Source organism: Haemorhous mexicanus, chromosome 5, assembly GCF_027477595.1.
Source record: "Haemorhous mexicanus isolate bHaeMex1 chromosome 5, bHaeMex1.pri, whole genome shotgun sequence".
Taxonomy (NCBI): Eukaryota; Metazoa; Chordata; class Aves; order Passeriformes; family Fringillidae; genus Haemorhous; species Haemorhous mexicanus.
The window spans coordinates 25,207,631-25,229,821 of record NC_082345.1 but is presented as its reverse complement, the minus strand read 5'-3'; the positions used below and the strand labels follow the sequence as shown (position 1 = coordinate 25,229,821).

Below are 22,191 nucleotides of genomic sequence, written 5' to 3'. Positions count from 1 at the left end.
AGCAATGCAGGCACTGCAGAGACACTCTTTCTTTTTCTTGCATTTAGATCTCAGTGCCTTTGGACATTGCGGATTATTGAGTGAAGAGACTGGGTAAAGATAAACATTATGTTTTACTCTTACATTCCTTTTCTTCTTGTCCTTTCTTCTTTTACTTGCAAATCACTCCCTTTTTATCACTACAGAAGAAGGCAGCATCGCCCTTCCCCCAAATCACCCAGGATTTCCTTCACAAAGATGGCATGTGTACTTTGCTCCTTCTGTGGAGGAGTGTCAAGGGGAGGAGAGGAAGAAAGGGTAACACGGAAGAGGTTTCAAAATCACTGACCTTCAGCTAATTTAAGTACAGAACAATTCAGCTGCTCCAGGGTGTAAATTCAAATAATTTTGAACCAGCACTAGAGTGACCATTAACAGAGCATGAAAAATTATTTTTGTCTAACTATATGGAGCAAGCTCTGGCCAAAATTACTGCCCAACCCTGGGACCAGTTTCCACTGAGCAGTAACATGCATCAAAGATGCTCAGACTAACACTGACCCAGGCTGAAGCGTCATAGCATAACACAGCTCGGGGCTGTCAGACTGCTGTCCTCCTAATTCTGGCTCTGAGTCAAACCACAGCAAATTGGAGACCTCTGCCCTGCACTCTGCTGTGTGAGGACTACAGGACCCTGTCTATGCTGGCTGCAGCTCCAGCACAGAACTGGGGTGAGGATTATGGCTCTCCAGTATGAATGCAGCAGTTGGATTATCTCCCCCTCCAAGAAATCTGCACTGCCTTCAATTTTTTCCCCACTTTTACCAAGGGTTCATCCTCTCCTTTTCCTCCTCTCACATCCCCTCAGCCTCTTTCTCCTTTTTAAGGTCCATCTCCTGTTCTCAACACCTTTTTTTCCAACCTCCCCCATGACAATGCTGCTCATGAGTCCAGGATGATCTGTATTCAAGGCATACTTCCTTCCATCAATACCAGTCTCCACTTGTGGCTGGAACCTCAAGTCTTGCTCACCCCAGGGCCATGGGGTGAAAAGCTAATTGCTAAATCTAAAGAGGTATATTGTGAGTAAGGAAAGATGTCAAGGAACACCACTTCTAACATCAGAGCTTTTTTTTCTGCAATATACAGCAAAAAAAAAAAATTGAAAATGCACCAGGCCAGAGATTTCCTCACAGTATGTGAAAATCCTCCTTAGGAAGAAGCCAGGGTGGGGTGAGTTATCAACTGAAATGTTCTGATGAGTTGGTGGCATGGGCTAAATACAGACTTGATTGCACACTATCACTAGATGTAGTTCCGAGATGCAATTAAGGTCCTTGTTCAGGTCCCCTAAAATCAAGAAATAGGACACAGGAAAGGTAAGTTTAAACAATCTGAGGTGTTTGGTCAAAAGTTGGACTTAATGATATCAGTTCTTTCCCAACCTTAAGGTTTTATGATTCTATGACTTGTTCCTGCTGCCTTTATGACAACTGAATATGAAACACAGGCACAGAAACAGAGGGAGAGCAAGCAAGAGCTTACACAGGGCTGTGTGATGCTGTAAGACTGTACAACCTTGCAGAGTCCCCAGGGAAATCATGGGGACCATTGTTCAGACAGACTGGGAGCAGGAAAAATGTGACAGCCACTGGATACTGAACAAGAGCTGAGGAGAACAGAGCAGGAGGTAAACTGGGAGAGTCTTGGTTCAGCAGTCAGGCCTGCAATGCAATCCTGCAGAAGGCTACACACACTGCAGTGCTCTGCAGCTTGGTACATGGCATATGATGCATTACTGGCATTGTAGAGCTGCTCTCATGGAACTGTCATGCTGTGGAACAGCAGTGGGAGCAGGGATCACCATGTGTTGGCACAGAGTGTCATCACTCTGACAGGCTGGGAACATGTTTTGGGGATTACACGGCCAGAGGCACTGGAGAAGAAACCAGGGAAAACTAGTTGGGATGTCCATGTAGGATCAGTGCCACTCTCTTTTCTGCAGAAAGTGTAGAGGGGAAGACAAGTGATGCTCTGACATTTTGCCGGTGAGCCAACAGGGAATTGGGCAAATAAAATTCCCTACGCAGAACTTGGGGGTGGACGCAGTTGAATAATAGAGTCCAGCCTGACTGCCAGCTGAGCCAGGCATACTGAAGCATGAAGAGAAGGGCTCCATGGCATACAGGCAAGCTAATCTTCCTCCAGCTCCTTCTGCTGCATGAGGTCTGTGAGCAACATACCTGCATTCAAATCAGTGTGCAAAGCCTGTGTGTGGATGGGCATCACACAGCACTTTTGCTGAAGACTGCTGGGAGAGGGAGACAGAACGGTTGTGTAGCACCTGGCTGTAAGCTGGGACCAGGAGAGATGGGAGGAATATGAAAATCCCTGCAGGCAACACCAATTACCATGGCTTATGCAGTGCTCGGGCCAGTGGTGCTGGTAGAAGGGCTGCTTTAGAATTTGGAAAAATTTGCAGAGGGACAAAGTTTGTTGGGAAATGAAGCATGAAATAGTGCAGTCTGACTGCTAGGGAGCAGGATGGAAGGAAGAGGAAGAGAGATGACAAAGAAGACAAGTGAGGAACAGGGGACTGTGGGATTACTCTGGTCTAGAGGAGACTAGACCAGACTGCACAGAATCCAAATCTCCTCCAGGACAAAAGTATTACAGATAGTAAAATATACCAATAAACCAATAAAGAGTTTACATGCTGGCCTGGGATTCTCAAATTTATATAGAGAGGTGTAAAAACTCTAGTCTCAAGGTAGCCACAGGTCAGTGAGACCTTCCTCCTACATCAGGGCTGTTGTTTAGGCTACCTTTTTGGCTACCATGAGCCCTATTTCACCAAAGAAATGCTATTACCAATTCCCTGGGGCAAATTTTCCACAGGAAAGTCATGAACATTAGTGATTGGCATTATATCCACTTCTCCCCAGCTTTTGGTTCCTATAGGAAACCCACCCACTGAGTCAGGGACATAAAGATCTGCAGAACATTTATAGTCCTGGTGTAAGTCCCCTCAGCTGTTCCATATGTCCAGTAGCATCTGTTATAGCTCAAAATAGGTTTTTCAAGTCTCCAGGATTTGAAAACATTGTCTCGGTCTTCACAACCTTCTCAGTGCTTTGCCTGCATAACCAGAAGGGAACTCAACTAAAAGGAGGGGGGAACATCAGAAGACACTCTTGGATAGATTTTTGATACATGATATAAGAAGCAATACCTCAGAAAAACAAAGTATCTCGCTGTGGGAAACAAGATCTCAGTTTCTCCTCTGTGGAGAAATCAAGGCAAAGTTAAGCATCTGGGAAAAGATGGGCCAAAAGCTGGGAAGAATCACTGAGATTTTGTAGCAGAAAATTCAGCCCAAGAAGGGCAGTTGAGTACTGCCAAGCTTGGCATAAATACCAGAGAGGGGGAAAGGCCCTGCTAGATGTCATCAAGCCACAGGGGTGAAATGTAGAGCAAGGGCAGAGGGAAGTTTTCCGCGGAATTTGCAATCTCCAGGTGGATGGCTGGGCTGTGCCACATGCCTCCCTGCAACACACAGGACAGAGAAAAGCATCTCAGTCTCAAGAGGAAGCAGAGAGACTCCCCACTGACCCCCAGGACTGATGGGCCTGTGGCAAAAAAGGAACAGTGCTTAAGATGCATCAAAAAATATTCTGTAAGGACACACAAAAGCCAGCTCCCTGCATCTATTGCAAATAAGTCTGAAACAATATGTCAATTTTCCTAATAACTAAATTTTCTCGGAGAAACAGAGCAGGCACTCATCTGGCCACATAATCACAAAATCAACCTCTCTGTGTTGTTGTTGTGGCAAGGGTCACTTATTTCAGACTCCTGTGCACTCAGTATACTCAGAACTTGCTGCAATGCCAGCCCCAACTCCTCCAAGAGCTGGGTTGTCAGTCTGGATGCAAACAGGGAAATTGCAAGCTGTCAGTCACTGGGTGGTCTGACCCTCTGTGTGAGTGGGGAGGACAGAGGAAGAAATAAACTGGACAGTGAAACTCCAGGTGCCCAGGAGGTGAGCAGAAACAGAAGTTCCATGCATGCAAGCCAAGGCCAAGAAGAAGCAGCCAAAAGAGGTAAGAGGAAATGCAAAGAATAAACACTCAGCAATAGGGAAGAATTCAGTCCTTACAGACAAAACTATGACAGTTAGCATCCACTGTATTCCCTAGAAAGTCCAACTCCATTATCCATAGATGTTTACGGGTACCTGTTGTTGCAAGACCAAGAGAAGAAACTGTCACATTAAGTTACCAGTAGGCCAAAAGAGATGCAGGCTTTTTTTTTTTATTTTTGTGGGATGTTTCTGTGGGGTTTTTTGTTTAGTTTAGGGCATTTTTTGTAGAGGAGAAAATCCCAGAGAGAACAAATTCTTGAACATCATCAGGGATATCTGGTGTGCTTTCAATTTTCAGACATAAAAGAAAAAGGTCTTGGGGGAAAATAGGCATCAATGTGGGCTATTCCTCTGAAGGTCTCAGTACCGCTAAGTTTGTAGGGGAAGGTTACAAGGCAAGAATGAAAATACCCATGCAGTCCATTTTCCCCTACATAAGCTGACATCCAGTGTCTCAAGAACAGAGCTGTAGCCTACAACTGTGAACTTCAAGGCAAAAAAGCAAGCGGACTAGGACTGAAAGCAGGAAAATGGTGCAGAGACCCAAGAGAAAGGCATGCCATTGTCCTTCCTGGGACAAATGGAGCTTGTTGAGGTTAAGAGGTGGTTCTACTCACAGAGAGAAGGAAATATCTCATTTGAATCTCACTGTGGACAAAGTGATTCCATAAAAACAGAACACCTGAAAAGTATTCACCTAAGCAACACTCAGGTAAGTTCCATTCAGCAGAAAGACCTTGAAACATGTTTATTTACATTGTTTAAAACTCATAATCTTTTCTTTTTCTCAAGGGGGATTTTGGACAATGGGGCTACAAGCCTGGCTAAGTACACATTAGAGTCCAAGCACGAGAAGAAATACAAATCAAGTCTCTAGCCTAAGTGTCAACCTAAATGCTGTATTTGCTCCTTTAACAGCCGTCTCTTTCCACCAAGTTTTGCACTCAAAGTGGCCATAACATGCATGGATGGGACAGAAGCAGAGAGCAGGATTATGAGGCACAGTTATAAAAGTATGACCATCCCGTGAATGAGCATAACTGAATGTTTTGAGTCAGGAGCTTGGCTCAACTCAATTAATTCCCCATGCTGGCAGCAGCACTCTCTGCCATCCATCTGATACAGTGAAATGGTCACACAATCACAGAATGGCTGAGGTTGGAAGTGACCTTGGGAGGACATCTGTTCCACCCTATCTTCTCAAGCAGGGTCACCTAGAGCTGGCTGCCCAGAACTGCTGTCATCTTCATCCTCCTAAGCAGCAGCAGGGTAAGGAGAAAGTGCCGAAGCACGTGTGCGCATGATTGTTATCACATGTCTTCATCTCAAGACACTTAATCAGGAAAGCTAAACCCATCTTTTCCAAATCCTGTTTCAAGCCTAGCTACGTGCACAGCTGGGAAACAACACAGCTTATTACACTGTTTTCCCCTTTCCCTCAGAAATAATATTTTCAGGCTGTGCCCGCATGTACCATTCCACCCAGGCCCCGTCGTACACTGCGACATCTGGCTTGCCACAGAGGTAGGCCCCCAGAGCCACGTGGCAGGCAGTGACCCCAGAGCCACATGTGGCTACCAATGGCTTCAAGAGGTCCACCTTCTTCTCCTGGAACAGAGCGCGGATCTGCTCAGGGGTCTTCTCTAAGCCAGACTCTGTGAGGAAATCGGTGAAGGGGATGCTCGTCGACCCAGGGACATGACCAGGCTCAATTCCTAAAGAAAAAACAATACACTCAGGAATTAACCTCTATTGTCTGGGACAAGTCTATTGCAAAGCCTCTTCTGTTTCACTGAGAGGAATATTTATTGCTTAGAGTATTTTGTTAAAATGAGTACATTTATTTTTGTTATACTTTGCTTTACTAGATTACTGATTACTCAGGAAGGATGGCTCTATGTGTAACCTTCATGGGCACAACCCTGTCAAGTTCCATTCTTTCCCCTAGTTCCCTCCACATCTTTCTCCCCATCAGAGCAACCCACACTGATGAAGCACCTCCACAGGCCATTCTGAGGGGAAGAGTAGCACCAGTACTTGAAGAGACCAATGATAATCTTTGGGGTGTATCAAAAGCTATGTTCCTCACCCCAGCCCCTCATCAGGACAAAAAGATACATGGCTTCCCTACTGCTGAATTTTCAAAGAGTAGCACTTGCGAGTCAAAAGGGAAGGAGGACAGGTGGACACACTGCCTGAAGTCCTGCCCCATAAAAGACAGCCACTACTTCCTAGCATTTCCTCTACAGGAGTCAAAGTGATGGGCACCTTAAATGAAATCCCTCTTTATAATGCCACTGTCTCAGAAGGCACATTACCATCTCGGGGCTCTGGCTCTACTCCCCGGAACCGTCCTGCAGCACGGGCATCCACTAGTTGGAAGCGACGGGAATCCAAGTTAGCTAAGACATCCTCATATGTTTTCACCAGGGACTTGTCCAAGGAAGCATGGAACTCAGATGGAGCTACCTGGGTTTTCCCAGAGCTAAGCTCATTCCCCTCTCGCTGCCAGTTTTTCAGGCCACCATCCAGAAGGGAGACAGCTTCATGTCCAAAGACCCGGAACATCCACCATACCCGAGGTGCTGAGAAGAGACCTTGGTCGCTGCCATCATACACCACAACATGGGAATCATTCCCCACACCCAGCTTCCCCACATACTCTGCAAAGTCATTAGCCTTGGGCAGCATGTGATCGTAAGGCGAGGTTCGGTCACTGCACTGGTCAATATCGAAGAAAACCGCACCAGGGATGTGGCGCTCCTCAAACTCCCGCTTCGGATCACGCTTCATCTTCGGCAAATACCAGGATGCATCCACGATTCTCAAGGCCAGGCCAGCTTGCTGGGACTTGATGGCTTCTGAAAGCCATTTTGCAGATACCAGAGCTCGGTAAAGGAGTTGTTGCGACATCGCTCCCGAGTCCTGGCTGAGATTAGCCAATTTCTGGATTCTGCCTGAGTCCACCTGACTGCAGAAGGTAGAGAGTCACAAATTAGACACCAGTTTTTCAAAAAGCAACTGGACAAAGATGCATTTTGGGACCCGTGTCTGCATTCAGGTGCTGGCGCAGCCTACTATGAGGGGCTTGAAATGCTCCAGCCCTGAAAGTAGTTTCCCAGAGCTCATCCCGAACAATGCCCCGAGCGTCACAGCCACGGCAGCCGTGCCCTGCGCCCGGCCCCACGCAGCTCCTCTAACCCCATCCAGGGACCCCAGCCCACCACCGACAGCAGCCAGAGCGGAGCGGGGCAGCCCCAAGGCACAAGTACTCGGCGGTCAGGCACGGCCCCGCGCCTCTGCCCGCCCCGGAGCACGCCTGTAGCCGGGGCCTTACCGGGGCCCCGTCGCCGCCCGCTGCGAGCCCCCCCGGCTCGGTGGGGCCGCGATTGCCGCCGCTTCGCCTCGTACCTCCGTGCCGGGCCTCACTGCCCGCCAGCCACGGCCGCCGCCGGAGGGCGGGAGCGCTCCCAGCGGGCCGGTCCCGGCCGTGCGGCCGCCTCCGTGCCGCCCCTCGGGCCGCGCCTCCCGCCGCCATTTCGTGTGTCGGGCCGTGTCGGGCTCTGTGTGTGAGGGGAGCGCGGCCCGGCGCGGCGCCCCCGCCGGTGCCCCGAGATGGCGCGGCAGAGCCTCAGCCGGGCGCTGGTCACGGCCTCCTGGCTGGCGGAGGCGGTGCGGGCCGGGCGGGTGGGCGCCGGCCTGCGGGTCCTGGACGCCTCCTGGTACCCCCCCAAGGAGCGAAACGCCCGGCAGGAGTTCAAGGAGAGGCATATCCCCGGGGCGTCCTTCTTCGACATCGAGGAGTGCCGGGACAAGTCCTCCCCGTACGACTTCATGCTGCCCAGCGAGTCCCACTTCGCCGACTACGTGGGGGGGCTGGGGGTCAGCAATGACACCCACGTGGTGGTGTACGACGGGGACGAGGTGGGCACCTTCTACGCGCCCCGTGCCTGGTGGATGTTCCGGGCCTTTGGGCACAAGGACGTCTCTGTGCTGAACGGTGGCTTCAAGAATTGGGTGAAGGAGGGGCACCCCGTCACGGCGGAGGTCACCCAGCCCACCCCGGCTGTCTTTAAGGCCAGGCTGAACAGGGCCCTGGTGAAGACTTTTGAGGAGATGGTACAGAATGTGTCGTCCCTAAACTTCCAGGTGGTGGATTCCCGCCCGGAGGGCCGGTTTCGGGGAACAGAGCTGGATCAAGGTAATGGAGGTTTGGCACCTGCCCCAGAATGGGAGAATGTCAATACTAGACTGGGAGTAACAGCCATCAAGCAGGTTTTCCCAATGCACAGGCGTGCCTCAGCCCGACTCATTGATTACCTTAAGGGATCCACAGTTGCACGTCCAGACCCCAGTGCCATCATGGAATGCTTTTGTTGCAGTTGGCTATAAAGCTGCAGGAGGAAATACCAGGAAAGGGCTGCAGTCATTTAGTTCCAGGATCTCCCATCCCACACCCTGCAGAAGTTTATCAAAATGCAAACATGGAAGGTGAGAGCTCCCAGGGGTTTGTTCAGGGTCCTATCTAAAACCAGCAGACACATAAAAACTATCAGTATTCATACAGGCGCCTCTCACCATAATGAGTGCACAAGCAAAAGCCAAGGTTTTAGGTAATACAGTAACCCAAGGGACATTCTCCTTATCAGTCTGAGTTCCAGCAAATAGAGAATTTGCTTGAGCTGATCTTTGTTCTTTTGCTTATGTAAGAAAAGTCTGAAGTCTTTAGCGAATGTATGGGGTGTCAGCCTCTCTCTTTTAGGTGCCCCAAGTTACAGGAACAAAAACTGATTTCGTTACCTCAGTGAAACACTGAACACCCAAGTGGCAGGGGTGGGAGAAGTCCTGTGCAGTGGGGACAGCAGGTACAGCAGTGTGCCTGGAATGAAATTGAAGATGGTTAAAGGAGGCCCTTGCTGTGTAATTTAAGCCTTGGTGTATCCCAGAATAACCTCCCTTCTGAAAGGGTATAAAGGAAACTTTCCTGACTGACCATTCAGGAGGCACTCTGGCAATCACACTCCCAGCACCAGAGACTTTAACTGCCAGGACCAAAGCCCCTTCTCAGCAGGCAGTTCCACTGAACTGATGGGTGCCCCACTTGACTACCTACACCCCCCGCACACACACTCAGACTAGGTTTTCTTACCGTCTCGAGTCTGGGTTTTCCTTAGCAGAGCCTCAAAAGTCTGGTTCCTTAAAGCAATTTATTAACAGTACAATAACACAGAAACAGCTTGAGCTCGTGCCTCCAAGCAGGGACCTAAACAAAGGAAGCACTGAACTTTTATGCTCTCCCAGTCTCTGTGTGACAAAGTCCTGGCTCTTCCTGCTGAGTCCTCAGCTCCTGCTGTGTCCCAGTGTCCGGTCACCTGGCTGTGCCACAGGTCCTGTGCCCTCTGTTGTGCCAAGGGTCAGCACCAGCTCCTGGCTTCCTGCCTGGGGCTCTCATGGCCCAGAGCCCAACCTGCAGCTGACAGTGGAGCTGCACACTGAGCTACCAGCACTGAATGTGTTCTTCAACAAGGGAATCACAGAAATGGTTGGAAAGGAAAGAGTTTCTAGAAGAAAGCACAGAAATTGGGTCTAAGCAGAGCCCACCCTGCTGGTACGTGCAGAGGGTTTCTGTGGTCCCCAGGCTGTGCTGTCCTGCTGCCCCACAGGTTGTTGTCATTCTGTCCTGGCTGTTCACATGTGTGTGTGTTGCTGTACAGCCATCTAGTGTGACATGTCCTGAAGTACATTCCTGCATCCAGACTTCAGGAGCATTTGGCTGTAAATGACTGTACATGTGGGTGGCCCAGGTGTCTACAGGGAGCACTTCAACACATTTGACCTGCAGAAGGACAATGTGGAACATGGGAGAGGTAATGGGAGTGATGGAGGAGACTGGCTGGGGGAAGGGAAAGTTAGGCTTATCACTCATTCTATTTCTTCTCCTACAACAGCCCATCAAAGTGAAGGTTGAATTTTAACCTCAAGATGGGACTAAAATGCTCCTTGCTGGGAGCTGGTAGATTTTGCATTCTTTCCCAAGGTGAGAGTTGTCACCAGATGACAAATACCGCAGACCCAACAGCATCTTCAAAACAGATTTTTCCTTTGAAATGAGTCAGCATGGAACAGCTTATTTGTGGTGGTCCAGTTTTGCTTCCCACAGCAGATCCAGCAGGATAAGCACTCCAGCTACAGCTGCTCTCCCAGGAGCTTGACAGCTCTCTGAACCAGGCTAGCCAATAGCAGCACACCAGCCAGCAGTGGGTAAAAGACAGTGCTTACACCTAAAAGAGCAATTTGAAATCAATGCTGATTAATTGCAGGGGTCATCCAATTAGGGAGGACGAAATTTAGAGAAGACTAATGGTCTTCAGGTTAAGGAACTTGCTGGCTTCTCAGGTGATTTCAGTTTAATTATTGCTTCAGTTCTTGACTTCCTAATTAAGTCAATTAATCTCTCCTGTTCTGTGAACTTCATCTCTAGAAGAGGCTAATTGCAGCTGACTCTTTTGCCTGTTTAGTTTTTCAGTTCTTTGTGGTAAGAATTAATTGAACCTGTTTTACTTTTATCCTTGCTGGGATTTAGACATCTATACTGGTTAAGATAAGCCATAACATAGCACTAATTTTTATTTGGTGGGAGAGGTTCACCAAAGTTGCCAGAGTGGAAAAAAGTGGATATCAGACATCTCCATAGGCCAGGTCTCATGGGTCTTAAATGCAGATATTGCTTTGGATGAAAAGCTTGGATGTTCATGCAGAGTGTGCAGCAGAAGCCTGGCAGATGTGCAGCCCTGACCTCTTCACTTAGTAGTTCGAGGTGTCCCTGCACAGTGCTCTGTTTCTGCAGGAACTAGGTGTCCAGGGCTTATGATAAGAATAATTACATGATGGTTGCCAGTGCTGATCCTCTCTGGCTGTTGGGCACTGAAAACTGATGAACAGGAATTATAGTTTACCAAATGCATACAGAAAAGTCATGAATTTCTGAATTCTTTTGCAGACATCTTAGAAAAGAGGCGAAAGTTGCCAGGCTCTATCATCTAAAAAAAGAGAGCAAACCTAAAATCATTTAATGAGCTTACAGGTATTTTTCTTCTCATTCTCAGCCCTGAAGTAGTCCTTATCTCCCTTCTGCATATAGAACTCTTCAGTTTTTGCCTATTTTCCCAGCTCTCCATCCTGCCTGCCCCAAACATAAAACTTTTGCTAACCTTGAATGTTTAGTGGGAAGGAGAATGAAATGTACATTTTTCTTTCCCCTTTCCTCTGAGATGATTCTGCAGCTGGGAGTGGACTGGCTTTGCTTTGATCATGTAATAATACTTGGGGCACAGGAATGGAGAGTGAGAGACTTTATCAAAATCTGTTTCAACCCACAGGAACCTACGAGGACTTTGAGGGAGCTGGCCAGGACCAAGCTTAAAGTGTTCCTTATGATATGTTCACGGTAGGTTAGACAAGATCAGTAATTGTCTCTTCTAAGACATACCATTTGAATGGAAGAGAAAGATAAACAAGGGGGCAACAGAGGAGGCATTTGGAAAGGAACTATCTGCAGCCAGCACACTCCAAAGCCACAGGGAGTTAAATATGGGCTGAGTGAATCTTTTGTCTTTTTGACATTAAGAAATTCCATCTGGAGCTTCATTGCAAAGGGAAGGCTAGAAAGGAGGGGCTATGGTCTTAGATAAATAGCCAACAATAAAAACAATATGTAAGCAGAGAATCTTAACAGATGTGGAAAAGGGGATTAAGTAGTGAAGAAGATAACATATTACAGGTTATAAATTGTGAGGAGGGATTGCCAGACACCAAGCTGAGTGAGACTTGGCAAAAGGAATTAAATAACAAAATCTTCTGGAACAGAGTGAACAAAAGAGAACAAGGAGACAAAGAATAAATAAGGTTGCTATGCAGTTAGCAGGGGTTCCAGGTGGAAGATTATTTGTGTGTGTTCTCAGCATTATACTAAGCCCCGAGTCTGTGCTACCATGTTTTCTTCTCTTCTAAGGATAATTCTGCAGAGCAGGGACAGGTCTAACTGAAAGATATTCCCATGCTTAGATCAGTGAGGCAGATGACCTCGATCTTAAATATGTTTCAAAAATCAGTCATGTGACATTGGAACTTCATGAGGCAAGAATTTGATACATTTATTCAAAGCATGGTTCTATAGGACAGAAACAATTGCAAACTTCATATTTGAAATAGTTGTACAGCACAACCTAGGCACCTGCTGGTCTTCTAACATGGATAGACTGGGAAGCTTTCAAAAAACTCTTCAAGAAAAAATATTTTAAACAAAGGCAAAATTGAGTAAAATATGTTGGTAGACTTGCACTTCACCCAAGGGCTTTATTTCCTTGCTAACAGAATTGGAAACATGGAAACATGCATCTCTGGAAGTAATGTCTGATCTTTTCTTCCAGCCATTGGAAGCACCTACGAGGTAGAGTTGTGCCATTTGCACTTTATTAATGCTTTGGGCATAACATTAGAGGGGCATTTATTAGGTCAGTATGAGGAGAGGGCAAATAGCACAAGTATTGTTAGATTTTAAAGACTGACTGAAAAGGAGATAAGTGAGATAAGAACAACATGTACTGAAAGAAGATCTGTGGGGTGGAAGTTGCCAGCATGGTCCCATCATTAAGCCTACGTGTTTTGTTTTGTATTTTCCTGAATCATTGAGGCTTTGAAAATAGGGAGTTGTTACTGAAATGTGCTGTGGCACAGCCATGGGAAGGTCTAAATGATCACATGGGGGAGTATTATGTGACGTGCCACCTGTAGATGTATGAGTGACAGGAAGTATAACACTACCGAGAGCAAACTTAAATGCTTAGTAGCCCAAAACACTCAACTGCTTCTGTTTTTCCTACAAGCTGATAACCCACATTTGAAAGCAATAGAAGATGGTAAGACTCTGATGAATTAGTTGGGTGCAGGAACATCACGTGATTTAACCTTGGCAACAGCCTTGGCAACTCCTGTCTGCCAACTGTGATGGTAGGAAATGCCACTTCTTTGTCCAGAAGCCTGCTGGACACCTAGAGCTGTTTCTAGGGTGGCCAAGACAGAGAAAAGTGTATCTAATTGGCTCTTACTGGGTTTAGGCTAAGGAGATAAGGTTATTGGGAGTGCTGAGGGCTTGCCATCAGTCTGTTGGAGCAATAGCAGGAGGGCAGAAAAACTATTTCGGCCATAGGGCAGTGTTAGCTCAAGGATAAATGATGTATGGACTGACTGTGATGATCTGAACACTGGCAATTAATGTTCCTCCTCACATGAGCCAGGAGGTGCTTCAGTGGGAAGTTTCATGACAAGAATCCAAACTGTTTCTGAGATGGATGCTTTTTGAAAGGCAGCTTCTAAAATGATTACTGAGGTAGCTAGGGCTCAGGCTCTGTAGTCCTAGGGTTCCTTCCTGGAGTTTCTGATGGTGACTGCGTGAATCTGGTGTGGAGTGTCCTCTGTTTCATATGGGACAGGAGCAAATGTATCCTCTGCCCTGTTCAGATTCCAGCTGCATCCAGCCTTGCCTTCCAGTCCTATGTTTCTCTGCTCTTGACCTAGCAGAGAGAGATTATAAAGCTTCCTCAGCCACTTGAGAGCACTTCTTAGGCAGTCCAAGTGATTGTGGTTGTGCAGTTTCAGCTCTTTTCCTCAGCTGAACACCCACATATGTGAATAAATGCAGTTTCTACAGAATTCCCCATCTTTCACCCACAGAGTGCAAACACTGGTCTCTGACTCCAGCAGACTTTTGAATCCCTGGAGCAGTAAAGTCTCCCTATAGATCAAAATTGAAACTGCTCTAAAATGAGTGGATTTTTTCAGATCTGCCCAGCTCCTACCTGAAGAGTTGTTTAAGGGTTGTGAATTCTCAGTCTACAATAAGAGAGGGGTACAAACCTATTTTAAGGTATGTGAATAGTCCAGAGAAGTGATGATGATCATGGTGCCTGGGACACCTAGAAAGTGAATCGATGTCCCAGCAAGCCTCTTTGAGCAAGAGTTCCCTTCTAGTTCATCCTCCAGGACTTCCTGATCTCAGTACACTTCCCAGTGCCCTAGGATGGCTCACAGACTTTTCTGTATTGTGGTGATCACCAGTACTGCAGCAGAGCCTTGCAGAAATCCTTTGCTGAAAGCATCCTTTTCCATTTACTCTTTGGGAAAGTGGTAGCCTAACCCAGGCATGTAAGAGGCTTCAATAAGCAGCTTTGCAGTTTGAGAACTATATACAAGGTTTGCTCAGTTTTTGCTTCATTTTTTATTTCCTCTCTGTCCTACAGATACTGTGTTGATAAGTGAGTTTTGCAGTTCTGTGTACTGAAGTGATAAGCTGTTGTCTTCTGGAACTGGAAAAAATGTGGTGAAACCATCAGTCCAAAACACTGCCTCTTTTATTTTTTCTTTTCCTTTATAAATGTTAGTCCCTGCAGAAGTCAGCAGTTTTTCTCCCAGCTTCTCTCAGTAATGCTAAACATTTCTGAAGGATGCATGAGGTGACTCCTAGACAACTGTGCCGTATTTTTAATGCACCCGGGGAGGATTAATCAAGAGACAAAGAGGATCCATCTGGAACAGGAAGAGAACTTGTGAAGCTGACTCAGGGCAGCTTTGATTGTCTTTAGGCTCTGTCTTTGTTCAGCAGAGCAAAACTTCCCTTCAATTCTGTGCCAAAGCCAGTTTCCCCTACTATCTCACTATGTCATGTTACCACTGCATAGTGATGAAACTGCAGTGTCATTATGTATGATGTCAATCTCTGTCTAGGTATACTTTAACCATTTGACTGTAGCAAAGTCAAATGATTAAACTGCCCCAATCACTCCCATCTCCCAAGACCAGTTATCCCAATGATTTGGGCAAGCAGAAAGCTGCCAGTGAAACAGATTACTATTCATGTGATTTTTTTCAGATCTGTCTCATTAGAAGTTCAAACCTAGCAAGGAAACATTCCCTGAAACACATTTTCAGTGTTATATATAATGGTTTTGGCTCCAGTGAGGCTTGATCCAAAGCCTCTCAAAATGATTGGAAAAGCTTCCATTATTAAGCCTTAAGAGTCTGAATTTCAAAGCTGTGATGCCAACCTTGTCCATTGTATTATTATATCTGCAACTCTCTAAAGACCTTCTTTTGACATGCAGTTTTGAACTTGCCTGAAGTGGTCAGATACACCAGCAGAAAAACAGAACCTGTGCTGATTTCATCCATGGAGTAGATAAGAAGTGATACAAAATTTAAATTTTGACTTCTTTGACCCCATTGTTCCGGGATAGCTGCCTCAGAAGTGATGTGGCTTACTTTAAGGTTGCTTTATGATTTCTTACTTATTTTTCTGAAATATGACTTTAAGGTGATGCAGAAATAAACTGAACAGATAACCACTTTCACAAATTCCACATACAGTCTACATTTCCTGCTTCTGAAAACTACAGTGTGTCACTACATACTGATGGCATATCTGGGGAAGGCTGGAAATGCATTGCTTTATTCCTCTTATCACAGGTGCCCTTCATGCCTTTGTTAAGGCATTTTCTGTGGAAGTTCTTTGATTCCTGTCATGTCTAGGGCTTCTTCAGATTTCTGCATCTCATTGCTTTCAGCAAGGAAATAGTTTGCTAAATATTGAAGTTTTGACTTCAACAACGTTAGATACTATTTGTCCTCTTTAGCCTAATACCACTTTTCATCTTCATCATCAAGAACAAATGATGGAACCAAATGAGTCTTTTGGAGGGAGGAGACTGTCTGCAGTGCTGTCTCTAATGCCTCTCGTGGGTGTCTTTCATCACCTATGTTAATGTGTCCTTGCTCACGTTTCATTTTCTGGTTCACTTTTGCAGGGTTGGAATCTGGCCACATCCCTGGTGCTGTGAACATACCCTTCCACTCATTCCTATCAGAAACAGGGCATGAGAAGAGTATTGAGGAGATCCAGGAAATATTCCGTGAGAAGAAAGTGGATCTCTCGAAGCCGCTGACGGCCACGTGCCGCAAGGGTGTCACGGCGTGCCAGATCGCCCTGGCAGCCTTCCTGTGTGGCAAGCGCGACGTGGCCGTGTACGACGGCTCCTGGTCCGAGTGGTTCCACCGAGCCCCTCCGCACTACAAAGTCTCTGAGTTGAGGCGCAGCAAGGCCTAGAGAGGGCTGCGTCTGGGGTAACATGATCTAGCAGCTGTCTCCAGCCCAGGGTGAAGCAAAAGGGAGGAGGTGGAAGTTAAGAAAAAACCAGTTTATTTAGATTTTTTCCAATTTTTTTTAAGAATTATCATTAGGTTTCTATTGAACTTTTGATTTTTGACAATTAATAAAATCTTAGATGATGCATCTGTGAGTATTTCTAATTCTCTACTGTTACCTGCAGCCTGCTTGTGTTAGATGGGAAAAGCAGCATGAAAGAGAATTACACTCTGTGCCTGAAGACCTGCAGAAATTCTGGTGGCCTGGTGAAAGATCAGGAGCAGAATGAATGCAAAGTGCAAAAATACAGCACTGGGTATTGAACAAGGGAGGGCCAAACTGTGGTTCTGTAATTGACTCTATGGAAGACTTCTTGCCAGCCCACCGTCTTCCCATTTGGAATGTGGAAAATGGGGGTACCTTCCATATGGCAACTGGACCCAACCCACAGGGAGGTGTGCTGCTTCCCTGGGGTCCAGGTAAGGGACATAAAAAAGAGATGTATGGTATCAACTGATATGGACTGCTGATTATTACCCTCTACTGCTGTTCCAGGTAGGCAGCAACAAGGTCCCAGTAAGAAGGCTGAGGTAAGAGAGCTCATGTTCAGCTTTAGCATTTGGAGATGCTAAAAGATCCATTTCTACTGAAATACAGTCTTGTTGATTATCATGACTATGTTAGGAAAGTCTCCATGAAATCCTGTATGTGTGATGAGAACTTTTGGGCACAGGTACTTCATAAAACATGAGCCTTTTACTCTGCTCCTTGTGTGTTTTTCCATCAGCAAGGATAACCCTTCTCTACACTCTGTGAAACTCCATGTTTCCCATGGAGCTGGAGCCCACAGCTCATAGAGGGAGGGAGCATTGTTCCCTAGCAACCATCTCTACTCTTCAGTCTTCATCCCACCTCCATACCTGGACTTCAGCAGGACCTGCCTGCTTCTACAAACCACCAGTCACCACACCCAGGATCATGGACCAGCTGAGAGAGGTGGTTATGGAAGAGGCTTTGCCTCTTAGTAAATCATAGATACTTGGAATTTTTTTAATCAGTTAAAAAAAAAAAGAGAGAGAAATGTCCTCATCCATGGGGCTCCTCAGGTTTGGAAAGTCACTGAAACCTCACACTTTGGAGACCCAGTCAAATGTGGAAGGCCTGTGTGACCACTCTTGGCCATGTCTGCTGGCTGAGAATGGCCAGTTCCCACACCTGTCTAAAGAGGTTTTCTGCCTGGGAAGAACAGCTCCCTCTTTCCTCAAAGGCTGCATGTCAGGAAAGTCTGTGTTAGGCTATGCAAAACATTTCATTCAGAAAGAAAGATCACATTTAACCCTTTTTAGCTCTTTGATCAAGAAACATCTTTTCTGATTGGTTGCCTATTGTCCCTCACAGAATTGGTTTAGCAAAGCAATAAGTAGACATACTTCTATGGTGTCTGTTATCCAGGAGGATGGTGAAATGGCCTTGAAGTCCTTCTTGGCCTCAAGATGGATTCTCTGAGCAGTGCTTGGATTTTGGACCTTCAGGGTCAGAAATAAAATGAAAAATAACAATCACATGCAGTTGCATTGTTTTTATAATAACAGTGACAACATCATATACAATTACAAACTAGAAAGTAGGAACAGTTGCAGGCTTTGGTGTCATTTTGTCTGAGAGGAACTGGGGGAATTATTGATGAAAGGGATTTGGGAAATGAACACATTGCCTCATTACACAGAAATTCTGCTTTGTTGGAATAAATGGGAGAGGAGGAATTTCTACATCAGCAGACTGGAAAGTTCTTCCTACTGAATATAGTAATAATAACAAACAGACATGTTTTTGTTTTAAGTAGGAGGTGGGAGTTAGCACAGCAGTTTATTTAGCAGCAGCTTCCTGCACTTTGATCATGTGTAAGTGTATGGCTCTTCTTTAAAAAGAAAGAAGAGTGATAGAGAAAAGAAGCAGATCATTCCCTGTGAGTCAGGACTGGCTTCCTCTCCTCATGTCTTGTGGCTCTGTTCTTTTTGTGGGAGAGGTTCTGCAGAGCATGCAGCACTGACTCCTGGAGTCTGGCTGATAGAGTAACTTCAGCTTCGGAATCCCAATACTGTGTAAGACTTGGTGCTGCAAAGACCTGTCTCAGTGTAAAACCCAAGCTGCTTCTGATTCAGGGCAGCCCTGATGGAGCACTTGGCTTCCTATCCCATGGGCAGGCACCTTCATTCCCTCAACTGCCTCAAGGGCAGAAGGTAAACCCCGAGTCATGTCCTGAGCTAATCTGATGAATCCAAACATACATTCCTACCTGATCCAGATCCCGTTTGTCCTGCTACTAGTGCCAGCAGGCTCACAATGACTGTATTCCACCACTGTGGTGGTACCAGTTGTCAGTTTTTCTGGGTCTGGATTGAAGGCACATGAGACAGTAGTTCATGTTCGGGCTCAGGTGCTTATTATTTCTTATCAGTAAAACAGTCTCACGACTGTGAGTTCAGCAGCTTTTCATTAGAAAGCACAAAATGGCTGACAATCTCTTGTTACAAGGTCTTTTAAGACTAAACTATCCAATTAAGAACTGACACCTGGATTATTTTCCTTTTTAACCCAATAACTCACCCTACAGAGCCCACAATGTGGACTTTTCTGCCCAATAACAAAATGCTACCCAAACCCGTGAAGAAGAAGGAAGAAGAAGCATGAAGAAGAAACCCAGGATGACACCCTGTGCTCTCCATCTTGCTTCCATCTACAACACACTAAAAATCCCAAAACCTAAATTTCTCACCAAGTGATACACCTACACTACTCTCTATAATCTATTTCACACTTTTGTGGATTCTAGTCTATCTTGAAGTCTAGGAAACTTTCTCCATGAATGAGGGTCAAAGTCAGTGCTCCCCTGAGGGTCAGAGCACCCCAGAGCAGACAGAGAAATATTCCTAGGTTTCCAAACACACCTCTATGGGCCAGGGCTTTGGTTTTAACTTGTCCCAGCGTTTGCATGGGCTAAACCTATCAAGTCCTCCTGGGATGAGGAACACACCCAACAAGCAGGACATGACAGAGGCTTACACAGATGCTCCCTCTGCCCGAAAGGCTCTTCTCGTCCTAGCTGTCCCTTGCAAATGCAATGCCTACAGAAGCTGCTAAGGGAGACTCAAGGACAGACCCTGGTCCCAGGGATTAGTCACAGCTGAAAGAGCTGTGCAGGGGTGGAAATGCCAGGAGTTTGCTGCACTTTGGGAAAGTGGATTGACAGGGTTTCCCTGTTGTTTGTATTTCCAGAAACATCAAGCTCAGGACAATGCAGCATTAGAAACAGGACAAAAAGGACCCAACGGCTGTACTGAAATGACAAAAAACTCCTTGATCTGGGCATCTCTTTCAGATTACCAACAGCTGGATTACAATTTGAGAGTTAATCTCTTCCAAGGTGAGGGGATACACCGCCTACCCCTGACCTTCAAAGCTGGTTCCATCTATGCTTTGCCATTGCTCAGGCAGCCCCATTGCTGTGGGTAGAGACTATAGGTAATACTCACTTTCCCTTCTTATTCCTTCTATCCAAAGTCACTGCTTTTCCAGGCTGTTGTACCTGAGGAATTGGAATCTAGACACTCCCATTTTATGTATTCTGTCCCTTTCTTTTCTTTCCCTTTTTTTTTCCCCACAGTGTGAAAAAAGAACACAAATCATAACCCCTGTCATCCTGTCCAGAGTTGCCCAAATGGACACCATTTGCATTTGTCCAAATGGACACCAATGTTCCCTGCCATCTCTAGTTACTAGTTACCTCCAGTTCAGTGTCAACATAATTTCTCTTCCAGACCTTTAGACATGTGGAGCTCTGAAATATCTTTCCTTATCCTCTGTTTCCAAGGTCCCCTAGGATCCCTCCATCTAAGCAAACATTGGAAAGTGAGCATTCATCCAAGAAACTCTGAAATAATTGTCACTGGTCCTGGTTTCTCATGTACCATCATAAGGCAGATTCCTTTTCCTTATGCAGTATGTTACATGACAAGACCTTGCTGGGTATTGAGGACTGCATTGTCCTGGGTTTGTGTGGTCACACGGAAAAGAAGGACATAATTCAAAATCAATATTGTCAAGACAAAGGTGTGATAAAAAGGAAGATGAAAAGGAAAGGGTTAGAGATTAAAATAAAGCCCCCTTGTGGCTAGAAGTAAAGAGGGGACAGAAAGAGAAGTCACAGTTGGCAACTCTTTGTTAAGTAATGTGGCAGAAAATGAGATCAAAAGGCCTGGAGTGGTAAGATGGTGGGGGTTTTGTGGAGTTGTGCTGCTGGTTGCTGCTAGGAAGCTAGTCACATGGATGAGGAGAATCTACAGGAGGTAAGTGGGCACTTGAATGAAGAAAGGGCACTGGGATACAAATAAAGATGATACCGTGCAGCACCCTCTGTGTGCATCTCATACTTGAGGATGAAAAGCAGATAAATTGGCAAATACAAGCAACCTCCTGGGTGATGATGCGGAAGCTATTTTTCAGCACCCAGCCTCAGACCTGATCGAAGGTACTGCAGTCAACACATCCCTTTTCTTGAGCCCTGGCAACTGCTGGCATTGCTCCCCTGCTCAAATCCAGGACTGCAGTAGGGTGATTTCTTCATACAATTCCTTGTTTGCTGTTCCTTACAGGTGGCCCACTGAAGATCCAAAGCTTGATGAGAGATTCCTACATCCCTGAAATATTTCAGAAGGCAGCCATAGATCCCAGACATTGGCATGGAAAGAGAATTAGTGAGCTAGGTATGACTTCTGCCAGGAAAAGTACATTGCTGAATTCCTGAGATGGGTGCTGCTTCTGCCAAGGACAAAGGATGAATTTGGGCAGACGCACAAGGGAAGTAGAAACTGGCATTTTAACAAGAGAGAAGCTCTACTGCTAGAATAATCCTTGGGATATGATAGCACTAGGAGGGAAGCTGTTACTGAACTACAATTTCCCTTCTTTACAGGGAGATGGTATGAGAAGTATTTCCTAGAACTTAACGTGCAGAAAGAAATGAAGAAGAAACGTGGAAGGAATAAAAAAGACAATTCCTAGAAGATAAAGGTTGAAGATTGGAGTGCATTCAACGAGTCTTTTTCTTCCACCATCTAATAAACCTGCATGTGAAACCAGAACCCATTGCCTGCTAGCTCGCAACAGCAGATTTGTTCCTGGTGCTTTCTGCCCTCTCTATTAAAGTGTTTCTCGGGAGAGCAGTGTGAGATAAATCTGAATATGCAAACAAGAAAAAAATCACTTTGTTGTTTCCACCACTGGTATGGTGGGAAGGATTAGTGTGTGAGGTCCATACCCCTGCAGAAGGATGTGGTGTTGAGATGAGCCCAGACAGAAATTCACCTGCTCAGCGTGTAAGTTGGAGCAGGACCTGTGAGTGGTGTAAGAGGGCAGTGGTGCAAGGGGTGTGTGTTTGTGAGCAAACCCATCTTTGCAAGAAGGTTCATGACACTTTGACAGCTACCCCAGCAGTCCAGAGAGTACAGAGGATGCACTGGGATCCAACCAGGGTTGTCCCAGCAGCAGAAATGTGCTAAAGCAAATGGAAATTCACCTGAGAAGAGGCAGCATCAGGCTGTTTGTGAAAGCTCATGCTATTTTCAGGCCAAGCCACTGAAAATAAAACCAAAGAAACAACAAGTTTTTCCACCTAAAGGGAACAGGAAAGCTGCAAAAAGCCTCAGGACTCCTCCAATGCACAAATCACCCCACAACGTGCATGTTCCCTTACTGAAGCTCTCATAAGCCCCACTTGCCCCTGACAGAGGTTTACCTAGTTCAGAGGTAAGTGGCTCTCGGAGAGAAACACATGCATCCAGTGTCCAGTCTGTTCAACCTGCAGTTCAGGAGC

The 22,191-nt window shown here is 46.1% G+C and overlaps 2 protein-coding genes and 2 long non-coding RNA genes across 6 annotated transcripts; 3 read left to right on the top strand and 1 right to left on the bottom strand.

The window, feature by feature from the left end:
• Nucleotides 1-4,856: 4,856 nt before the first annotated feature.
• MPST (mercaptopyruvate sulfurtransferase) lies at nucleotides 4,857-9,408 on the bottom strand. Of its 3 annotated transcripts, XM_059846353.1 has the most exons (5): nucleotides 9,273-9,408; nucleotides 8,924-9,002; nucleotides 8,444-8,517; nucleotides 6,442-7,094; nucleotides 4,857-5,838 (listed from the first exon to the last, which is right to left on the bottom strand). In XM_059846353.1, exons 3-5 carry the CDS (start codon nucleotides 8,485-8,487, stop codon nucleotides 5,540-5,542), a joined length of 996 nt encoding a protein of 331 aa, XP_059702336.1. In that variant the 5' UTR covers nucleotides 8,488-8,517; nucleotides 8,924-9,002; nucleotides 9,273-9,408; the 3' UTR covers nucleotides 4,857-5,539. The 3 variants fall into 3 exon arrangements, with proteins under 3 accessions (XP_059702336.1, XP_059702337.1, XP_059702335.1); XM_059846354.1 differs by lacking the exons at nucleotides 8,444-8,517; nucleotides 8,924-9,002; nucleotides 9,273-9,408 and adding an exon at nucleotides 7,535-7,667; XM_059846352.1 differs by lacking the exons at nucleotides 8,444-8,517; nucleotides 8,924-9,002; nucleotides 9,273-9,408 and adding an exon at nucleotides 7,461-7,611.
• TST (thiosulfate sulfurtransferase) lies at nucleotides 7,649-16,466 on the top strand. Its single transcript, XM_059846361.1, has 2 exons — nucleotides 7,649-8,324; nucleotides 15,982-16,466. Exons 1-2 carry the CDS (start codon nucleotides 7,739-7,741, stop codon nucleotides 16,278-16,280), a joined length of 885 nt encoding a protein of 294 aa, XP_059702344.1. The 5' UTR covers nucleotides 7,649-7,738; the 3' UTR covers nucleotides 16,281-16,466.
• Nucleotides 9,500-11,538, top strand: LOC132327289 (uncharacterized). The gene is made up of 3 exons (XR_009486511.1): nucleotides 9,500-9,990; nucleotides 11,124-11,207; nucleotides 11,503-11,538. It is a non-coding gene; the product is annotated as an uncharacterized LOC132327289 (long non-coding RNA).
• A 3,092-nt stretch (nucleotides 16,467-19,558) lies between the features above and the next one.
• LOC132327285 (uncharacterized) lies at nucleotides 19,559-21,460 on the top strand. The gene is made up of 3 exons (XR_009486510.1): nucleotides 19,559-19,743; nucleotides 20,972-21,082; nucleotides 21,292-21,460. It is a non-coding gene; the product is annotated as an uncharacterized LOC132327285 (long non-coding RNA).
• Nucleotides 21,461-22,191: the final 731 nt, after the last annotated feature.

What these genes read in the sequence shown, in the direction of transcription:
- TST (XM_059846361.1), top strand. Translation starts at nt 7,739, where the DNA reads ATGGCGCGGCAGAGCCTCAGCCGGGCGCTGGTCACGGCCTCCTGGCTG. An exon ending in GGGAACAGAGCTGGATCAAG is followed by an intron (nt 8,325 to 15,981) that starts GTAATGGAGGTT and finishes TCACTTTTGCAG; the next exon opens with GGTTGGAATCTGGCCACATC.
- MPST (XM_059846353.1), bottom strand. Translation starts at nt 8,487, where the DNA reads ATGATGGCACTGGGGTCTGGACGTGCAACTGTGGATCCCTTAAG. An exon ending in GCAACTGTGGATCCCTTAAG is followed by an intron (nt 7,095 to 8,443) that starts GTAATCAATGAG and finishes TACCTTCTGCAG; the next exon opens with TCAGGTGGACTCAGGCAGAA. An exon ending in AGAGCCAGAGCCCCGAGATG is followed by an intron (nt 5,839 to 6,441) that starts GTAATGTGCCTT and finishes TTTTTTCTTTAG; the next exon opens with GAATTGAGCCTGGTCATGTC.